At 37.1% G+C, this 17,409-nt stretch overlaps 2 protein-coding genes across 3 annotated transcripts in view; one reads left to right on the forward strand and one right to left on the reverse strand.

Moving 5' to 3' along the window:
• GABRG3 (gamma-aminobutyric acid type A receptor subunit gamma3) overlaps window positions 1–17,409 on the reverse strand; it is a 764,363-nt gene that overhangs the window by 527,588 nt on the left and 219,366 nt on the right. The gene's annotated exons all lie outside the window — the stretch shown is intronic.
• Window positions 1,131–2,818, forward strand: LOC113910129 (HMG box-containing protein 1-like). The gene is given in 1 exon segment (XM_035728222.1): window positions 1,131–2,818. A coding segment is annotated over 1 exon segment (1,572 nt). The 3' UTR covers window positions 2,703–2,818.

Genomic DNA, 17,409 nt, shown 5'->3' on the forward strand with positions numbered 1-17,409 from the left:
ACAACTGAACTTTACACCTAAGGGACCTATAAAAAGAACAACAAACAAAATCCCAAACCAGCAGAAGGAAGGAAATAATAAAGATTAGAGCAGAAATAATGGTATAGAAACTAAAATCAAAAACAAAAACAAACCAAAAACAGAACAGTAGAACAAATCAATGAAACCAAGAGGTAACTCTGTGAAAAAAAATTAATAAAATTAATACACCTCTAGCTAGACTTACCAAAAAGAAAAAAGACCCAATTAAATAAAATCACAAATGAAAGAGGAAAAATAACAACCAATACCACAGAAATACAAATAATATGATCATTTGTAATATAAATAATATGATCAATAAAATACATATGATCATTTCAATAGATGCAGAAAAAGCATTTGACAAAGTACAACATCCATTCATGATAAAAACCCTCAACAAAGTAGGTTTAGAGGGGACATACCGGAACATAATAAAGGTGATATATGAAAAACTCACAGTGAACATTATATTCAATGGGGGAAACCTGAGAGAAACATTTATCATGGAAATAGATGTCAAAACAAAGCTAGAGGGAAAGCCATATGTCAAAAGAACAAGACAAGGATGTCTACTCTCACAACTTTTATTCAACATAGTACTAGAAATCCCAGCCACAGCAATCAGACAACAACAACAATAAAAATAAAAGTCATCCAAATTGGCGAGAGAGAAGAAACACTTTCACTATTTGCAGATGACATGAGACTACATATAGAAAACCCAGAAGACTCCACCAAAAAATTTGCTAGAACTGACAAACAAATTCAGTAAAGTCACAGGATACAAAATCAATGTACGGAAATCTGTTGCATTTCTATACTCTAATAATTAAGCAGCAGAAATTAAGAAAACAATCCCACTGACAATTGCCCCTAAAACAATAAGATACCTAGGAATAAACCTAACCAAAGAAGTGAACAACCTGTACTCTGAAAACTCTAAAAAACCGAAGAAAAGGGGCACCAGAGTGGCTCAGTCAGTTAAGCATCCAATTCTTGATCTCAGCTCAGGTCTTGATCTCAGGGTCATAAGTTCAAGCCCTGGGTTGGGCTCCACACTGGGCATGAAGCCTATTTTAAAAATATTTATTTATAGAGACTTGGTAATGGCGACGGGTTTGTCGGAGCACCATAACATGGTGTGGGAAGTGAAGACAAATCAGATGCCTAATGCAGTACAGAAACTCCTGCTGGTGATGGACAAGCAAGCTTCAGGAATGAATGACTCACTGGAGTTGCTGCAGTGTAATGAAAACTTGCCATCCTCACCTGGATACAACTCCTGTGATGAGCACATGGAGCTTGATGACCTTCCTGAACTTCAAGCTGTTCAGAGTGATCCTACCCAATCTGCCATATACCAGCTAAGTTCAGATGTTTCACATCAAGAGTATCCAAGACCATCTTGGAACCAAAATACCTCAGACATATCAGAAAATACTTATGGTGAAAATGAGGTGGACTGGCTAACAGAATTAGCAAATATTGCCACCAGCCCACAGAGTCCACTTATGCAGTGCTCGTTCTACAACAGATCATCTCCTGTACACATCATAGCTACTAGCAAAAGTTTACATTCCTATGCACGCCCTCCACCTGTATCCTCTTCTAAGAGCGAGTCAGCCTTCCCTCATCATCACTGGAAGGAGGAAACACCAGTCAGACACGAAAGGGCAAATAGTGAGTCAGAATCTGGCATTTTCTGCATGTCCTCCCTCTCCGATGATGATGATTTGGGCTGGTGCAATTCCTGGCCTTCAACTGCTTGGCACTGTTTTCTGAAAGGCACACGACTGTGCTTTCATAAGGGAAGCAAAAAGGAATGGCAGGATGTTGAAGATTTTGCTAGAACCGAAGGCTGTGATAATGAAGAAGATCTCCAAGTGGGCACTCACAAGGGCTATGGTTCTGATGGTCTAAAGTTGTTATCACATGAAGAAAGTGTATCATTTGGTGAGTCTGTACTGAAGTTGACTTTTGATCCCGGTACAGAGGAAGATGGTTTACTTACTGTAGAGTGTAAGCTGGACCACCCTTTCTATGTTAAGAATAAAGGTTGGTCATCATTTTATCCAAGCTTGACTGTGGTACAGCATGGCATCCCATGTTGTGAGATTCATATTGGTGATGTATGTCTACCTCCTGGACACCCCAATGCCATTAATTTTGATGATTCAGGTGTTTTTGATACATTTAAAAGCTATGACTTCACACCTATGGATTCTTCTGCAGTCTATGTGTGAAGTAGTATGGCTCATCAGCGTCGTGCATCTTTGTCTTGTGGAGGGCCTGGAGGTCAAGACTTTGCAAGATCTGGAGTCAGTAAAAACTGTGGCTCACCAGGATCATCACAGCTCTCTTCCAATTCCTTGTATGCTAAAGCTGTCAAAACCCACAGCTCAGGGACTGTGAGCGCCACTTCTCCTAACAAGTGCAAAAGACCAATGAATGCCTTCATGCTTTTTGCCAAAAAATATAGAGTTGAATATACTCAGATGTACCCAGGGAAAGATAACAGAGCCATAAGCGTGATCCTCGGCGACAGGTGGAAGAAAATGAAGAATGAAGAGAGAAGGATGTATACGTTAGAAGCAAAGGCTTTGGCTGAAGAACAAAAACGCCTAAATCCTGACTGTTGGAAAAGGAAAAGAACCAATTCAGGCTCACAGCAACATTAAGCCAGGATGCATATGTTCTTAAGTCTGTAGTTGCATAAACACTGACTGTTGACGGAGGGACTTAAGATCGAGGTGTCACCATTTGTCCTGAATTCGTGTGACCATAAGATACTGATAGCATTGAGTCTTGAAATGATTTAATAATATGAATGAGGATTTGCTTTTTCCATTAGAGCATTAAGTAAGCTAAAACTATCAACATTGTAAACCAAATTGCCTTATTTTTCTTCCAAACTTCATATATGTCTCTCAGGTAATATAGGCTTGAAAATTGATATCCTGTGGTGTTAAAGTACAGTAGAAAGAGAGGAGAGTGTATACATGTTTTATTTTAAATTGTACAAAAGGGGAATTTAAAAATATGTAACTGCTGTTTATACATTGGCTCCTTACTGCTTATTAATCTGTATTGTACACATAGTGGAATGAAACCAAGCCGGGAGCTGGCCTTTCCTTGAGCGACCACCGCATGGTCCAGCATCTGTGCCAAACCCGGGAGCTCCTGAACATGTGCCTGGTGTTGGCGTCCCAGTGCACGCACGCCGCCTGCCACAGGGTCCCCCGGGCACGCCGAGACTGGCACCGGGCGGCAGCACCCATGCAGGACTTGCGGCGGAGGCCTCGCCCAGGCCCAGGTCAAGTTAGTTAATAGCATTGGGATATAGTCACTGTCATGGTGCTATTAACAGTTGACACCATTGTATTTTTTAACTTTGTGTTCTATATCTCCTCAGCCACATATCTTAAATATCTTGTTTGTCATCCTATGTGTATGGTGGGGGCAGACTTTGCACTTCCTGCAGTGCAACACATGCACTTTACTTCTCCTCCAACTGTCTGAGGTGAGAGCACACACGTTGGCAAGACAACTGCTTCTGCTCTGAACTACAATCATGGCTTTTCATGTTACTTACCAAGTGGTGTTTCTGGTTAGGAATCACAGCTGTAAAATTGATTTCAGTTCATTACACTTCTTCATGATGTTGCCCCTAAATTTTGCACACTATATTCTTATATATTATTTCAAATAAAATGAAAAAAATTGTTTAAAAAATATTTATTTATAAATAAATAATAAATAAATAAATAAATAAATAACAAAACAGATGAAAGATACTCAAGACAACACAAAGAAATGGAAAGATCCACGCTCATGGTTTGGAAGAATAAATATTATTATAATGTCTATACTACTCAAAAAAGCTACACATTTAATGTAATCCCTATCAAAATACCAAGAGAATTTTTCACCAAACTAGACCAAAAATCCTAAAATTTATGTGGAAACAAAAGACCCCCAAATAACCAAAGCAATTTTGAAAAAGAAAACAAAGCTTGAGGTATTACAATTCTAGACTTCAAGTTATATTACAAAGCTATAGTAATCAAAACAGTTTGGTTCTGGCACAAAAAATAGACACATAGATCAAAGGAACAGAAAAGAAGATCCAGAAAAGAATCAACAATTATATAATCAATTAATCTTCAACAAAAGCAGGAAAGAATATCCAATGGGAAATTGAAAAGTCTCTTCAATAAATGGTGTTGGGAGAAATGGACAGCTAAATGCAAAAGAATGAAACACAAAATACACAATACACAAAAATAAACACAAAATGGATTAAAAACCTGAATTTGAGAGTTGAAACCACAAAAATTTTAGAAGACTGCACAGGCAGTATTGTCTCTGACGTCAGCCATAGCAACATTTTTCTAGATATATCTCCTGTGGTAAGGGAAAGAAAAGCAAAAATAAACTATTGGAACTACATGAAAATAAAAATCTTTTGCACAACAAAAGAAACAATCAACAAAACTGAAAGACAACCTATGGAATGGGAGAAGATATTTTCAAATGACATACATGGTAAAGGGTTAGTATCCAAAATAAATAAAGAACTTAAACAACTCAACATCCCCAAAACAAATAATCCAATTAAAATATGGACAGAAGACATGAACAGACATTTCACCAAAGAAGTCATCAGATAGCCAACAGACACATGAAAAGATGCTCAATATTACTCCTCATCAGGGAAATACAAATCAAAACCACAATGAGATGTCACCTCACAACTGTCAGAATGATTAAAATCATCAGCACAGGAAACTACAAGTGTTGTTGAGGATGTGAAGAAGAAGGAACACTGTTGCAATGTTTGTGGGAATGCAAACTGGTGCAGCCACTGAGGAAAACATTATGGAGGTTCCTCAAAACGTTAAAAATAGAACTACCCTACTATCCAGTAATTGCACTACAGGATATTTACCCCAAAAATACAAAAACACTAATTCAAAGGGATACATGCACCCCTATTTTTATAATAACATCATTTACAATAGCCAAATTATAGAAGCAGGGCAAGTGTCCATCACTAGATGAATGGATAAAGAAGATGGGGTGTATAAATATAATGGGATATTATTCAGCCACAAAGAAGAACAAAATTTGCCATTTGCAATGACAAGCATGGAGCTAGAGAGTATAATGCTAAGCAAAGTGAGTCATAAAAAGACAAATACCATGTGATTTCACATATATGTGGAATTTAAGAATCAAAAATGAGCAAAGAATAAAAATGAGACAAATCATGAAACAGACTGTTAACTATACAGAGGAAACTGATAGTTACCAGAGGGGAGGTGGGTAGGGGGATGGGTGAAATAGGTGATGGGGTTTAAGGAGTGAACTTGTGATGGGCACCGGGTCATGTGTGGAATTGTGGAATCACTACATTTGCACCTGAAATTAATATAGCAGTCTATTAACTATATTGGAATTAAAATTTAAAAATAAATAAAATATAGGCAAGATTTTTGTTGAGATGGAGATTATTATAAAGTTTATATTAAGATGCAAAGGAACTAGAATAGCTAAAACAGTTTTGAAAAAGTAGAATTAATTTGGAGGAATTAATGTGTCTGATTTCAAGACTAATTTCATAACTACAGTAAATTAGACTGTGTGGTATTTGTGGAATAACAGGCACATAAATAGAATAGAAGAGAGAACCCAGAAAGAGACCCACACCAATTGCAAATATGCCCAACACACATTTGACAAAGGTTTGAAAAGAATTCGATGGAGGGAAGAGTCCCTTTTCAATATATGGTGTAAAAATTAGACATCTATTTTTAAAAAATTAATCTCATTCTTTATACAAAAATAATAATAATTCAAAATGCATCACCAGCTTAAAGAAAAACCACAGGAGAAAATCTTTAGGATTTAGGCCTGTGAAGAAAAGGTCTTGTACTGTTTTCAAAAGCATGACCAGAAAAGGATAAATTGATAAGTTGACTTCTTCAAAACTAAACTTTGTTCTGTGAAAAATCTTGTTAAGAGGATGTAAAGATAAGCTGGGACAAAATATTTACAACAACATAACTGACAAAGAACCAGTACGGAGAATATATAAAGAACTTTTAGAACTCAACAAAAAACCAAAGTGGGTTTCACAAATCTAAAACCAAGTGTTGGAAGGACTGTTTATTTTGGATACTCCAGGTGAAAAACTGTTTCCTTGCTTTTCCTAGCTTCTAGAGACCTCCTGTATTCCTTGAGTACTGGTCTTGTTCTTCCAACTTCAAAGCCAGGAACAGTGGGTTCAGTCATTCTCACATCAAATCACTTACCTCTTCTTTCTTCACATCTCCTTCTCTGACTCTCCTGTCACTCTTTTCTTTATAACAACCCTGTGATGATGCTGGGTCAACCTTGATAATCCAGGATAACCTTCTCATCTCAAGATTCTTAACTTAAGGGATGCCTGGGTGGCTCAGTCAGTTAAGCATCTGCTTTCAACTCAGGTCATGATCCCAGGCCCTGGGATAGAGTCTTGCATCAGGCTCCTTGCTCCCTCTCTCTCTGCCTGCCACTCCCCCTGCTTGTGCTCTCTCTCTGACAAATAAACAAATAAAATCTTTAAAAAAAAGATTCTTAATCACAACTTCAAAGTCCTTTTTCCATTTGACATAAAATATTCACAGGATCTGGTGTTTAAGGCATACTAAGTATGCTATTATTCTGCCCAATGTATTATGAAGCACTATTCAGTAATAAAAGGGAAGCATCTACTCAGTAACTTGGATCAAAGTAGAAAAAGCCAATCCCAAAGGTAGCATTCTATATGATTTTTTTCTACAATAATCTTGAATTAACAAAATTATGGAAATGGATGACACATTAGTGGTTGTCACAGGTTAAATAGAGGATGGAGGTGAGAAAAAAATGTATGTAGCTATAAAAGGGCAACATGTAACATTATTGTGGTGGTGGAAATGTTATGTATCTTGACTGTACCATTGTCAATATTCTAAATGTTTGACAAAATGTTATCATTTGGAGAAGATGGGTAAAGGATACAGGGGACCTCTATTATTTCTTACTACTGCATATGAATCTATAATTGTTCCAAAATAAAAAAGTTTAACTTAAAAATATTTATCTCAGGCATGTTATGAAAATCAGTAAATTTGGAAATGAGATGCTTCACAGTCTGTCTTAATCATCACCTGAGCACCTAGAAAAATTGAATTGCTCCTTCTGTGAGCTCATAGTCTATTCAGCAACTTGACAAATACTCTCTTCTCTAAAGTACCTGTTCCTTTCCAGGCATCCACTTGGTCAAGGTGCTATTCAAAATTGCATTTAGTCAATCAGAGGAGTGGGCTGTGTTGGAAAAAACAAAGTAGTCAGCTTGAGAAACGTAGGCCCCTTGTCTGCACTCTGCAATAACAAGTTGTGTGTTGTACTGTGAGCAGGTGATTCACAAAATTTATTCCTATTGAGTAAAACAGGAGTTACATGGGAAAGTGGCAGGGGTCAGTAGTGATATCACTTATTTTACATTTTGGCTAGGATCAACCTAGTTAGTAGAGTTCTTTTCTCTTTGTTTTTCTTTCTTTCTTTCTTTCTTTTGATCTTGTATTTTATGACTTTGCTGAACTAATTAGTTGTAATAGTTTAGGTTTTTTTTTTTAGATTCCTTTGATATTTTATATATAAAAACATATCATCTGAAGATATAGTTTTGCTTATTTTTTTCAATAAGATGTGTTTTATTATTTTTATTATTGACAGGTGCCTAACTGCTCTGAGTAGAAACTCTAGTACAATGTTGAATAGAAATGGTGAGAGTGGACATCATCATATCTTCTTCCTGTGCTTAGTGTGGAAGTTTTCTTTTTTCTTTTCTTTCTTTCTTTTTTTTTAAATCATTAACTATGTTGTTAGCTGGGGATTTTTCATAGATTCCCTTCATCAGGTTGAAGAAGATACCTTTTATTCCTAGTTTGTTGGGTGTTTTCATCATGAAATAATGCTTGATTTTGTCAAATTTGTTTTCTGCATCTACTGAGATGAACGTGATTTTTTTTTTTTTTGCCTATTCTCTGAACATGGAATTTTACACTAAATGATTTTTGTATGCTGAACTATTCTTACATTCCTAAGATAAATCCTACTTGGTCATTGGTGTATAATCAAATTTATATATTACAGGATTCAGGTTGTTACTATTTTGTTGATGATCTTGGTGTACATATTCATAAGATATACTGATCTGTGGTTTTCATCATTTGTGATATCTGTCTGGTTTTGGTATCAAAATAATATTGTCCTCATAAAATGTGTTTGGAAGTAATCCCTTCTCTTCAATTTTTTTAGATGAGTTTGTGAAAGAATGGTGTTAATTCTTTAAAGGTTAGGTAGGATTCACTAGTGAAGCCATCCAGGTCTACAGTTTTCTTGATAGGAAGGCTTTTAATTACTAATTAAATCCCTGTATTTGATAGGTCTATCCAGATTTACTTCCTTTAAAAAAAAACTTTACTGAGACATACTTAATAAAGTTTCACATATATAATTATACATTTTGATGAGTTTAGACATGTGTGTATATCTGTGATATCATCACCACAAACAAGTTTCTTAACACATCTATCACCTCTAAAACATTTCGTGTGTCCCTTGTGTGTGTGTGTGTGTGTGTGTGTGGTAAGAACACAGCATGAGATCTACCCTCTTAAGTTTTTAAGTGCACCACACAGAATTGTTAACTATAGTCTCTGTGTGGTACAGCAAATCTCTAGAACTTATTTAGTGTGTATAACTGTAACTTTTTACCCAAGGAACAACTCCCCATTTTCCCCACTCTGCCCATCCACTGGCAACCATTCTATTCTCTACTTCTGTGAGTTTGACTATTTTATGTACCTCATATAAATGAAATCATGGAATATCCTTCTGCATCTGACTTATTTCACTTAGCATAATGTCTTCTGGGATAACTCATGTTGTCACAAATGGTAGAATTTCCTTCTTTTTTAAGACTGAATACTATACCAGTGTATGTATGCACCATATTTTCTTTATCCATTCATCTATGTATGCACATTGGGATTGTTTCCAAATTTTGGCTATTATGAATAATGCTGCAATAAACATGAGGATGAAGATGACTTTGAGACCCCTTTTTTGATTTCTTTTGAGATATATCCAGGAGTGGGATTGCCAGATCATATGATAGTTCTATTTTTAATTTTTTGAGGAATTTCCATACTGTTTTCCATAGTAGTGACACATTACCAGCAGTGTACAAGAGTTCCTATTTCTCCACATCCTAGCCAATACTCGCTATCTTTTGAGTTTGGTTTTGTTTTTTGATAATAGTCATCCTAATTGTTGTAAATCTTGAGTCAGTTTTGATCATTTGTCTTCCCAAAAATTAATTTATTGTGTCTACATTATTTAATTCATTGAAATACAGTTGTTCATAGTATTCCTTTATAATCTTTTTTTTCCCTGTGAGGTCAGTAGTAATGTCCCGTTTTCCAGTTTTTAATTTAGTAATGTGTATCTTCTTTTTTTCTTGGTTAGTGTAGCTAAGGGTTTATTAATTTTGTTGATCTTCTCAAAGAACAACATTTTGGTTTTATTTTTTCCATTGTTTTTCTATTCCATTTTTTGTCTATTTCCAACATAATCTTTATTGTTTCATTCTTTTCACTTCTCTGTGGTCATTTTGCTCTTTTTCTACTATCTTAAGGTGAAAAGTTATCTATTTGAGGTATTTCTTCTTTTTTGAAATAGACATTTGCAAGTATCCATTTCACTCTAACCACTGCTGGTGCAGAATCTCAAAGGATTTAAAATATTGTCTTTCTATTATTTCATCTCAGTATTTTCTAATCTCCTTTTATTTCTTATTTGACTCATTATTTAGGAGTATATTGTTAATTTCTACACATTTGTGAATTTCCGAAATTTCTATTATTGACTTCCAAATTCATTTAGAAGAAGATACTTTGTATAATTTCATATCTTTCAAATTTATTGAAACTTATTTAATGGCTGAACATAGAATTTTTTCCTGGAGAATGGAGGAGATCTGTCTGTGTACACTGAAGAAGAATGTGTAGTCTGCTATTGTTAAGTTCTATAAATATGTCTAGTTGCTTTATAGAGTTAAAATATTTTATTTTCTTGTTAATCTTCCATCCAGTTTTTCTATCCATTACTGAAAGTAAGGAACTAAAGGCTCCAATATTATTGTTGAATTATCTTATTTCTCCCTTCAATTTTGTCAGGTTTTGCTTCATGTATTCTAGGGCTCTCTTGATAGGTCCATGTATGATTATAATTGTTATGTCTTCTTAGTGAATTGACTCTTTTTTTTATTATAAAATGTCCTTTATTTTTTTCTGGAAATCTATTTTGTCTAATATTAATATAACCACTCAAGCTCTCTTTTTTTGTGACTGCTTGCATGGCATATCTTATTTCCATGCTTTCACTTACAATCTACTTGTGTTTTTGAATATAAACTGTGTCTCTTATAGACAGCATATATTTGAATTATATTTTTAAAAATCTGTTCTGTCGATTCTTGCCTTTTGATTGGGGTGTTTAAACCATTTACTTTGGGGGGACGAAAAGATGGAAGAGGTGTAAGGGACCCGATTCCAACCAGTCCCCGGAATTGAGCTAGATATCTACTAGACCACTCTGAACACCCATGAAATCAACCTGAGATGTAAGAAGATAGATCTGGATCTCTAAAAACAGAGTATCACAGGCAGTTGGTTTCAAGGTATGAAGTGGGGAGCCCTGATTCCCAGGCACATATCCGAAGATAAACTGAAGGGGGAGGAATCCATGGCAATCCTACACTACCAGTGAGCAATAGCCTCCCGAGCTGGGGACAGGGCACAGACTTGCAGACCAGTAGCAACAGGGAAAGGACTTTAGGGCACTCCCACTGGACTGAAACCTGGAGCGGTGGGGCCGCATGAGCAAACTGGGGGCGGCTGGTGGTTTTAGAAGTGCAAAGGGCAGAGACATGCTCCTGTGCCCTGACCTGGAGACAAGGACTGGGAGCCCTGCTGAGAAGCGCACAACCCAGGATGCTGCAGTTTACAGAAACACAAACAGAAACAGAGACAGTGTGGCCTGGAGAGTTCACTGAAGAACAGACTGCAATCTCTCTGCTCTGAGGCAGAGGGTTGGAAACAATCTCTTCTGCTGACTCTCAGAAGAGATGCAGAAAGCCACCAGGGGAAGCTGCCAGAGAACAAAAGCCCCAAAAAACCAGTTTTCACTGAGCCCATCCCCTGCCACAGAGGGCAGAGGAACTCTGCCCAAACAGGGTTGCCTGAGTAACAGCACAGCAGGCCCCTCCCCCAGAACACAGGCTGGGAGAATAAGAGGCCAACAACCCTAAGGTCCCCATAAAACAGGTGCATCTTGCTTGGATTGTGGTCAATAATTTAGACTCTGTACATTCCCTCAACCACCCCTCAACAGAATGAGTAGGAGGAGGAACCCCCAAAATAGGAAAGACTCAGAGACTGTAATTTCTGCCACAGATTTACAAATGGATACAGATATAACCAAGATGTCAGAAATGGACTTCAGGGTAGCAGCTGTGAAGACAATAGCTAGAATGGAGAAGTCGATTAATGGCAATGTAGAGTCTCTAGGGCAGAAATGAAAGATGAACTGGCAGAACTTAAAAATGCTATCAATGAGATCCAATCTGATCTAGATAATCTAACAGCTAGGTTGAACAAGGCAGAAGACTGAATTAGTGATCTACAAAACCAATTGACAGAAAAGAAGGAAAAGAAGAGACCAGGGAGAAGCAACTCAAAATCCATGAAAACAGAATCAGAGAAATAAGTGACACCATGAAACGTTCCAATGTCAGAATTATTGGGATCCCTGAAGGGATAGAAAGAGAGAGGACTAGAAGATATATATATTTTTCTAAGATTCTGTTTATTTATTTAATTGACAGAGAGAGAGACAGTGTGAGAGGGAACACAAGCAGGGGGAGTGGGAGAGGGAGAAGCAGGCTTCTGGCTGAGCAGGGAGCCCAATGAGGGGCTCGATCCCAGGACCCTGGGATCATGACCTGAGCCGAAGGCAGTCGCTTAACCAACTTATCCACGCAGGCACCCCAGAAGATATATTTGAGCCAATCATAGCTGCGAACTTCACTAATCTGGGGAATGAAACAAACATTCATGTCCTAGAGGCAGAGAGGACCCCTCCCAAGATCAAGGAAAACAGGCCAATGCCCTGGCATGTAATAGTAAAACTCACAAATCTTAGAACCAAGGAAACCATCTTAAGGGCAGTTAGGGGGAAGATATTCCTTATTTACAGAGGGAGGAACATCAGAATAACGTCAGACCCATCCACAGAGACCCAGAAAGCCAGAAAGGGCTGGCAAGACATATTCAGGGTACTAAACGAGAAGAACATGCAGCCAAGAATACTTTATCCAGCAAGGCTGTCATTTAGAATGGATGGAGAGATGCAGAGCTTCCAAGACTGGCAGAAACTGAAAGAATATGTGACCACTAAGCTGACCCTTCAGGAAATATTAAGGGGGGTTCTGTAAAAGGAGAAAGACACCAAAAGTAATATAGAACAGAAATTTACAAAAACAATCTATAGAAACAAGGACTTCACAGGCAACATGATGACAATAAATTCATATCTTTCAATAATCACTCTCAATGTAAACAGCCTAAATGGTCCCATAAAACAGCACAGGGATGCAGATAGGATAAAAAGACAGAACCCATCCATATTTTGTCTACAAGAGACTCATTTTGAACCTAAAGATATATCCAGACTGAAAGTGAAGGGATGGAGATCGATCTTCCATGCCAGTGGACCTCAAAAGAAAGCTGGCATAGTTAGAGACACAGAAGGACACTATAGCATTCTTAAAGGGTCTATCCAACAAGATCTAACAATTGTAAATATCTACGCCCCCAACATGTGAGCAGCCATCTACATAGGCCAACTGTTAACCAAAATAAAGAGTCATATTGATAACAATACATTAATTGTAGGAGACCTCAATACTCCACTCTCAGCAATAGACAGATCATCTAAGCAGAAAATCAACAAAGAAAGAAAAGCTCTGAATGACACACTGGACCAGATGGACCTCATAGATATATACAGAACATTCCACCCTAAAACAACAGAATACTCATTCTTCTCGAGTGCACATGGAACTTTCTCCAGAATAGACCACATACTGGGTCACAAATCAGGTCACAACCAATACCAAAAGACTGAGATTATTCCCTGCATATTCTCAGACCACAATGCTTTAAAACTGGAACTCAATCACAAGAAAAAATTTGGAAGAACTTCAAACACTTGGAAGCTAAAGACCACTCTGCTCAAGAATGTTTGGGTCAACCAGGAAATCAAAGAACTTAAACAATTCATGGAAACCAATGAGAATGAAAACACACCGGTCCAAAACTTATGGGATACAGCAAAGGCAGTCCTAAGGGTGAAACATATAGCCATCCAAGCCTCAGTCAAAAAAAACCCAGAAAACCCTGAATTCACCAACTAACTTTACACCTTAAAGAACGAGAGAAAATGCAACAAACAAAGCCACACATTAGAAGAGAAATCATTAAGATCAGAGCAGAGATCAATGAATTAGAAGCCAGAAACACAGTAGATCAGATCAATGAAACTAGAAGCTGGTTCTTTGAAAGAATTAATAGGATCGATAAACCACCGGCCAGACTTAACCAAAAGAAAAGAGAAAGGACCCAAAATAATAAAATTATGAATGAAAGGGGAGAGATCATGACAAACACCAAGGAAATAGAAACAATTATTAGAAATTATTATCAACAATTATATGCCAATAAGCTGAGCAACGTGGATGAAATGGATGCCTTCCGGGATTCCTATAAACTGCCAAGAGTGAAACAGGAAGAAATTGACAACCTGAATAGGCCAATAACCAGTAACGAGATTGAAGCAGTGATCAAAAACTTCCCAAAAAACAAGAGTCCAGGTCCTGATGGATTCCCTGGGGAATTCTACCAAACATTCAGAGAAGAAAGAATACCTATTCTCCTGAAGCTGTTTCAAAAAAATAGAAACAGAAGGAAAGCTTCCAGACTCATTCCATGAGTCTGCATTACCTTAATCCCCAAACCAGGCAAAGACCCCATCAAAAAGGAGAATTTCAGACCAATATCCCTAATGAATATGGATTCCAAAATTCTCACAAAATCCTAACTAATAGGCTCCAACAATACATTAAAAGGATCATCCACTACGACTAAGTGGGATTTATCCCTGGGATGCAAGGTTGGTTCAACATTTGCAATCAATCAATGTGATAGAACACATTAATAAGAGGAGAGAGAAGAACCATATGGTCCTCCCAATTGATGCAGAAAAAGCATTTGAAAAAATAGAGCATTCTTTCCTGATTAAAACTCTTCAGGGTATAGGGGTAGGGGGAACATTCCTCAAGTTCATAAAATCCATCTATGAAAAACCCACAGTGAATATCATCCTCAATGGGGAAAAGCTGAGAGCCTTTCCCTTAAGATCAGGAACATGTCAAGGATACCCACTCTCACCATTATTGTTCAACATAGTACTAGAAGTCCTGGCAACAGCAATCAGACAACAAAAAGAAATAAAAGGTATTCAAATTTGCAAAGAAGTCAAACTCTTCCTTTTTGCAGATGACATGACACTTGATGTAGAAAACCCAAAAGACTTTACCCCCAAATTACTAGAACTCATACAGCAATTCAGTAATGTGGCAGGATACAAAATCAATGCACAGAAATGAGTTGCTTTCTTATACACTAACAACGCAAATGTAGAAAGAGAAATTAGAGAAACGATTCCATTTACAATAGCATCAAAAACCATAAGATACCTCGGAATAAACCTAACCAAAGAGGTAAAAGATCTATACTCTAGGAACTACAGAATGCTCATGAAAGAAATTGAAAAAGACACAAAAAAGATGGGAAAACCTTCCACGTTCATGAATTGGAAGAATAAATATTGTTAAAATGTCTATGCTACCCAGAGCAATCTATACCTTTAATGCCATCCCGATTCAAAATTCCAATGACATTTTTCAAATTTCTGGAACAAAAAATCCTAAAATTTTTATGGAATTAGAGAAGATCCCGAATTGCCAAGGAAATGTCAAAAAAGAAAAAGCTGGGGGCATCACGTTGTCTGATTTCAAGCTATATTACAAAGCAGTGATCACCAAGACAACATGGTTCTGGCCCTAAAACAGACATATAGACAAATGGAACACAGTAGAGAGCCCAGATACAGACCCTCAACTCTATGGTCAAATAATGTTCAGCAAAGCAGGAAAAAATATCGAATGGAAAAAAGACAGTCTCTTCAATAAATGGTGCTGGGAAAATTGGACAGCTATATACAGAAGAATTAAACTCAACCATTCTCTAACACCATACACAAAGATAAACTCAAAATGGATGAATGACCTCAATGTGAGAAAGGAATCCATCAAAATCCTAGAGGAGAACATAGGCAGTAACCTCTTTGACATTGGCCACAGCAACTTCTTTCAAGATACATCTCCAAAGGCTAGTGAAACAAAAACAAAAATGAACTTTTGGGACTTCATCAAGGTAAAAACTGCACAGCAAAGGAAACTGTCCACAAAACAAAGAGACAACCCACAGAATGGGAGAAGATATTCGCAAATGACACTATAGACAAAGCACTGATTTCCAAGATCTATAAAGAAGTTCTCAAACTCAACACCCGAAAAACAAATAATCAAGTCAAAAAATGGGCAGAAGCCATGAACAGACACTTCTCCAAAGAAAACATACAAATGGCTAACAGACACATGAAAAAAATGTTCAACATCATTAGCCATCAGGGAAATTCAAATCAAAACCACATTGAGATACCACCTTACGCCAGTTAGAATGGCAAAAATGGACAAGGTAAGAAACAACAAATGTTGGAGAGGTTGTGGAGAAAGCGGAACCCTCTTACACTGTTGGTGGGAATGCAAGTTGGTACAGTCACTTCGGAAAACAGTGTGGAGGTGCCTCAAAAAATTAAAAATAGAGCTACCCTATGACCCAGCAATTGCACTCCTGGGTATTTACCCCAAAGACACAGATGTAGTGAAAGAAGGGCCATAGGCACCCTAATGGTCATAGCAGCAATGTCCGCAATGGCCAAACTGTGGAAAGAGCCGAGATGCCCTTCAACAGATGAATGGATAAAGAAGATGTGGTCCATATCTACAATGGACTATTACTCAGCCATCCGAAAGGATGAATACCCAACTTTTACATCCACATGGATGGGACTGGAGGAGATTATGTTAAGTGAAATAAGTCAAGCAGAGAAAGTCAATTATCGTATGGTTTCACTTATTTGTGGAGCATAGGGAATAGCATGGAGGACTTTAGGAGAAGGAAGGGAAAAATGAAGGGAGGGAAATCGGAGGGGTAGATGAACCATGAGAGGCTATGGACTCTGAGAAATTAACTGAGGGTTTTAGAGGGGATGGCAGTGGGGGAATGGGTTAGCTCGGTGATGGGTATTAAGGAGGGCATGGACTGCATAGAACACTGCGTGTTATATGAAAACAATGAATCGTGGATCACTACATCAAAAACTAATGATGTATTGTATGGTGACTAACATAACATAATACAATTAAATTCAATTTTTAAAAAAAATAAAGTACTTTATTATTTTTTTAAAGATTTTATTTATTTATTTGAGAGAGAGAGCACATGAAAGGGGGTAGGGTCAGAGGGAGAAGCAGATTCCCTGCTAAGCAGGGAGCCTGATGCAGGACTCAATCCTGGGACTCCAGGATCATGACCTGAGCTGAAGGCAGTCGCTTAACCAACTGAGCCACCCAGGCATCCAGTACTTTATTATTTTTAATGAAAAAGAAAACCATTTACTTTTATTTTAGTTACTAATAAGGCAGGATTTGTGTGTGTCACTTTGGTATTTATTTTTTAAATTGATATTATGTCTTTTTTGTTCCTCCATTCCTTCACTAGTGCCTTCTTTCATGTTCAATTGATATTTTCTATTGTACTACTTTAATTCCCTTGACCTTTGTTTTAAATTTTTTAAAGTTATTTTGATAGTCATTGCCCTGGGGATTACAACTAACATCTTAATTTATAATCATCTAGCTCACATCAGCACCAACTTAATTTCAAATATATACAGAAACTATGCACATACATAGCTCCATTCTCTACACCCTCTTTGTGCCATCATTGTCATAGTAAGTGCATCTTTTTACATTATTATATCCATCAATGTAGATGTATAATTATTGCTTTATACAGTTGCCTTTCAATTTAGATAGAAGAAAAATAC

The sequence above is a fragment of the Zalophus californianus genome, chromosome 6 (genome assembly GCF_009762305.2).
Source record: "Zalophus californianus isolate mZalCal1 chromosome 6, mZalCal1.pri.v2, whole genome shotgun sequence".
Classification (NCBI taxonomy): domain Eukaryota; kingdom Metazoa; phylum Chordata; class Mammalia; order Carnivora; family Otariidae; genus Zalophus; species Zalophus californianus.